Source organism: Marmota marmota, unplaced genomic scaffold (assembly GCF_001458135.2).
Source record: "Marmota marmota marmota unplaced genomic scaffold, marMar, whole genome shotgun sequence".
Classification (NCBI taxonomy): Eukaryota; Metazoa; Chordata; class Mammalia; order Rodentia; family Sciuridae; genus Marmota; species Marmota marmota.
Window position 1 is genome coordinate 3579001 of NW_026000164.1, and position 5188 is coordinate 3584188.

The 5188-nt window shown below is 50.0% G+C and overlaps 1 protein-coding gene across 1 annotated transcript in view; it reads left to right on the plus strand.

Moving 5' to 3' along the window:
* The first annotated feature begins 60 nt into the window (after nucleotides 1-60).
* Znf467 (zinc finger protein 467) overlaps nucleotides 61-5188 on the plus strand; it is a 6693-nt gene continuing 1565 nt past the window's right edge. Inside the window, 6 exon segments of the mRNA XM_048786746.1 lie at nucleotides 61-367; nucleotides 723-798; nucleotides 1247-1363; nucleotides 2195-2308; nucleotides 4886-5181; nucleotides 5183-5188. The exon segment at nucleotides 5183-5188 is cut by the window's right edge and continues 1565 nt beyond it. Of these exon segments, the coding sequence (XP_048642703.1) occupies nucleotides 765-798; nucleotides 1247-1363; nucleotides 2195-2308; nucleotides 4886-5181; nucleotides 5183-5188 (567 nt within the window). The 5' untranslated portion in view covers nucleotides 61-367; nucleotides 723-764.

The following is a 5188-nucleotide window of genomic DNA, read 5'->3' on the forward strand; positions in this document are numbered from 1 at the left end:
GAAGGCTGCAGGGGGGGAGGGGGAGGGGGAGGAGCCCACAGGGCACAGAGCAGGGAAGGGGGTGCAAGGAGGGGTGTTCTGGCCTGGGGGTGTCCTAGCACAGAGCAGCCTCATGGGGAAGGGAGTGGTTTTGAAGTAGGGGCTTTTGGAGAAGCCAAGACCATTTCCTACCTTTAACAAGGACCCTTCTCTGATGGGGAGCCCCCACCTAGTCCTAAACTGACACTCCCTCCCCTGCCGGCTGGCTTCTGTTTCACCATCTCCTGCAGTGACAGCTGCAGGACCCAGGAAATGAAGTTTCCCACTCCCCACCCTGGTTTCCCACCCTCCACCCTCTCCCCAGAGAATGGTTCCTGCCAGTCCCCAGGCAAGGACACTGGGGTGTGCTTGGGGTGGGGCTGCCAATGAACTGGGGCTGGCTGGAGAGACTGCCAGGCAAGGGTGGGTAGGTGGGTGAACTGATTTCCAGAGCCAACCAGAGCTTGCAGAAATGGCTTCAAGCCTTTCTTCTTGGGCCCCCCATCTTTAAAGGTCTCTGCTCTTAAATTCATACTCCCTTATTTCCCTCACCTGTTTGGGGACATCACCTTTGGAGCTCCTGGGAAGAGCTAGGAGGGAGTGATTGGGCAGAGCTTCCTGACCAACCTTCTATATGGTGGCTGCTATTCTAGACCCAGGTGGAAACTGGCAGGAGGAACCTGACGGCAGTCTTTTCTCCTTAAGGTCTGTGACCTGATCTCCAGGAGGGGCTACTCCCTGTTGCCATGAGAGAGACTTTGGAGGCCCTCAGCTCTCTGGGTGAGAGAACTGAAGGCACTTGGGGGTGGGGTGGGATTAGGGGGCATCTACAAGGCATAGAGTAGAGTTCTTCCAGAGGCTGAGCCCTGGAGCCAGAGGCCCTAGGGGCCTGTAGGACAGCATCCTTTCAGGTCACCAGGTCTGTTTGAATGCCCAGAGGAGGGAAGTTGTGCTAAACTGCAAGTGTATATGGGGACTCACTCAGCACTGGGACTTAAACTTATTCTCTCTAAAGCTATTCTGTTTCTTCCTTCTATCTTTGATTCATCTCAAAGGAGCTGAGATTGATACCTGGTCAGACTGCTGGGGAGCCTGGGCTATTGTCTCTTATCACTATTATTGGGAAGCCCTATCCTTGAGCAGGCTAGGAAGGGGAGGGCCCCACTTCTGATCATCAGTTCTGTACAAGATGGTTTACTTGCACCCATTCTTCTATTGCCTGTAATAGGATTCTCTGTGGGACAGCCAGAGATGGCCCCCCAAAGTGAGCCCAAGGACAGGTCTCATAATGTCCAGGGGCAGATGTCCTCCTCCAGTGAAGAGAGAACACTGGGTACATGCTCAGGTATGTAAATGGGGACCATGTAGGATGTCTCAGGAAGGAATTTTCCTTCCTTTCACCGCATATTGTTAAGCACCTACTATATGGTGACTGCTATTCTAGACAATTTAGAATACCATCAGGACCAATAACCCCTACCTTCAAAGAGCTTAATCTTAGAGTGTTCAGAATCAACTAACAATAAATGTAAAAGCAAGAGAAATGACAAGCTACCTTAGAAGATAAATGCTGTGCAGGAGAGAATAAAGCACAGTGAAGGGGACCTTCAGTGAAGGGCTACAGGTAGGGATGAGGCCCTTTACTGAAGGTCCCCTTCACTGAGGGTGAAGAACAAGCCTCACTGGGAAGGAAAGATTGGAGCAAGATTTGAAAGAGGTTAAGGAGGTGGCTAAGGGAATATCAGGTAGCGGCAGCCAGGATGGAGTGCTAAGGCAGGAGCAGGCCTGGCTTCAACATTCTGATCCTTACCAATGATTTGCCTTGGACCTGGGGTCCCTCAGGGGTCTGGGAAGTACAGTCCTGCTGTTGGAAGCCTCAGGTAAGCCTCAGGTCAGGGGCCCTTCCTTGCTTTCACTACCTCACATACACATATTCCAGAAATTCCTCACTTATGGCTCCTGCAACCTGCCCACCCTTAGCAGCTGCCCTGCTTAAAGGAGCCTGAGGTTTCCCTGGGGCAGCTGGGAATTCAGCCCCTGCAGGTATGATGGGAGACAGAGTCCTGTGGGTGGGGATGGGCTGGGGTTTCAGATGTCCCTGCTTCCTAGCTGCAGTGGGGACCTTCATCCATCTGTGATGCTTCTGGAGGCCTTGAGGTTTCCTCTTCTCTCCCAGGGCCTGAAGCCCCTGGTCCAGAGGAAGGAGCCCAGACCGAACAAGCTGAGGCTCCCAGCAGAGAAGGACAGGCATGTACTCCACAGAAGGCTGAGCCTGTGGGCTCCTGCTCAGGTGAGTCTTCCTGTTGCTCCATCCACCAAGAGGTCATGCAAGGGAATGGGGCCTCACAAGCCCCATTCCCTTGAGAGACAGCTACTCCAGGCCCTTCCAATCAAGAAGAGTTCAGACCCTGGACCCTTTCTGCTATAGAACTCCGGCACCTAAAAAGAATTACACCCTGTAGACTGTGGAACCGAAGAGGCTCATCACCGAAGAGAAATATACCTTGTTTCAAACCTTGCTAGAAGTCCTAACTTCCCCTCTTCATCTTCCCTGGTCTAATCTTAGGCTGTTGATCACCTGAATTACAGTTGCCATGAAGATAAAGGATGTGGATCAACTTTTCCACTGTCTCTCTCCTACATTCTCCTCTCCCCAAACCATCACTGATCTTGTTGGTACCAAGTTCTCCAAGACTATTATAGTAAACTCATCTCTCCCGTACCTAAACCTACCCATCACTTCTTTCTCCTGCTACTACCTCATCACCTCTTGCTTGGTTAACTGTTTTAGTCAGCTTTTTTTGCTGTTTGACTAAAGGATCAGAACAATTGCAGAGGATGAAAAGTTTATTTGGGGACTCACAGCTTCAGAGGTCTCAATTCACAGCAGCAGGTTCCATTCCTCAGGGCTCAAGATGAGGCAGAACATCATGGCAAAAGAGTTGGCAGAGGGAGACAGCTTACATGATGATCAGGAAACAAACTCCACTCTCCAGATACAAAATATATACCCTATAGCCCCATCCCCAAGGAACCACTTCCTCCAGCCACACCCTACCTGCCTCCAGTTACCACTCAATTAATTCCATCAGGGACTAATTCACTGATTAGGTTAAGATATAACCCAGTCATTTCTCCTCCAGACCTTCTTGCATTGTCTCATATATGAGCTTTTGGGGGACATCACATCTAAATAATAACAGTGACATTTATCCAACAAAGATTTATCTAGTCCCTACTATGCACTGACTGTGCTGAGTGTGGTAGGAAGAGATAGGCCTAGAGGTGTACAGACATACTTACCCACTGAGCACTCTAGGATGGACTACCCCCTCTCCAGGACCTTGTGATCTGTTCATCTGTAAATAAGGATAACAATAACTTCATGGTTGTTGAGAGGTTTATAATGGTGTATGGCTAGTGTTTCATCTATAGTTGGCCCTCCATAAATGGTGGCAATGCTCATTTTTATTAGACTTAGTTATTATTAGACTTAAAATTAGAATACAATGTATCTACCCTTCCAAAGCTAACATGTAATTGAGATGGCATCAGTGTTAACCAAGATGAAAGATTAAAAGAACAATATAAGAGTTGCAAATAAGAAAAGAAGTGTCAGTGCTATAGAAGTTTAGGGTGAGAGATCCTTATTTTGACTGGATCTGTCAAAAAATGTTGCTTTGTAATGCATCTTGAGAGAGGCATAGACTTCAGCTCAGAAGCTGGCTGGGGTGCAGAATGGAGAGACAGTCTAGACTGAGAAAGGACTTTGAAGCAGAAAAGGTGACATGTGACTGGGGTTGAAGGAGAGCAGTGTGGTGGAAATGAAGCATTCTCACCTAAAAGAAGAAAGTTGGAGTAGATCTGGGTGAGCCTCAGATGCACCTACAACTGGCTAAATCCTGGGGAAAAAATGACCTATTGATGGTTCTTGAATAGAAGAGTGACACAATGAAAATGTGAGGCATATCACAGTATGATAAATAGACAGTTGTTTGGAAACAATAGATTAATGGAAGAAACTGGGAGTAGATGTACTTGTAGCAGTCCCTGTGTAATGTAACCAAGGCTTGGGCTGTGAAGGACTTTAAGGGCCAGAGAGGAATTCAGATCATTTGGTCCAATGGTTCTCCAGCAGAACTGGGGATCTTCTGGGGGCTTTAAAGAGAGAGAACAGATCCATGGGCCCTTCTCCTACAGATGCTTTTATGAGAGTTCCTCAGGAACTCAATCCTGCCTTTGGGCCAAGGCTCTCCCCAGGGCCCTCCCTGCTTCTGGAGAGGCTGACAACATTCACCAATTACCCAGGTCCTATAAACTTCAGCCTCCTCCTTGTCAACTGGGATTCCCCCCTTGGCTGAAGGGAGCAGCAGGGGGAGCATTTGAGATGAAGGAACTGACTTTTAGGGTGCCCTGGTACTCTGTGGCCAGACAAAGGTAGAGAGCAGGAGGTGTCAAGGCCCAAAGGTCTCCTTTTGGGAGAAGATATACTGTTCTAATGTTAACATCAGCCAAGGATAGGTGTGGGAAGGTCAGGTGTTTGGCAACAAACCTGCAGAGCTGCAGCCGATTTTTGGGACACCCAGGGGAGCTACTCAACTGGAGACACGGTTCCAGAAAGGAGCTTGCTGGACAGCAAGACCTGGGGCAGCCACCCAGAGCCTGAGAGAAAAGTCACGGAAGGGGGCAGGTGTTCATCAGCATGGCAGGCTGCAGGGCAGGAGGAGAATGAGAAGAGTTTGGGATTTGGTCATTCCCGGGAACTTTTTGGGTAGAGTGGAGAGAACAGAAGCCAGATTGCTGGGCTCCTGGGAGGCAGTACTACTGGCGTTGAGCTTACTAGACAATTCTTGTTTTGACTATTCAGGAGACGAATGGATGATTCGGAAGGTGAAGGTGGAGGATGAGGAACAGGAGGCTGGAGAGGCGGTCGAATGGCCCCAGCATCTCTCGTTACTTCCCAGCCCTTTCCCAGCGCCTGAACTGGGACATCTGGCTGCTGCATACAAACTGGAGCCAGGGGCCACGGGGGCATTAGGCGGGATCGCGCTGTCCGGGTGGGCCCCGATCCCGGAGAAGCCATATGGTTGCGGGGAGTGCGAGCGGCGCTTCCGGGACCAGCTGACGTTGCGGCTGCACCAAAGGCTGCACCGGGGCGAGGGCCCCTGCG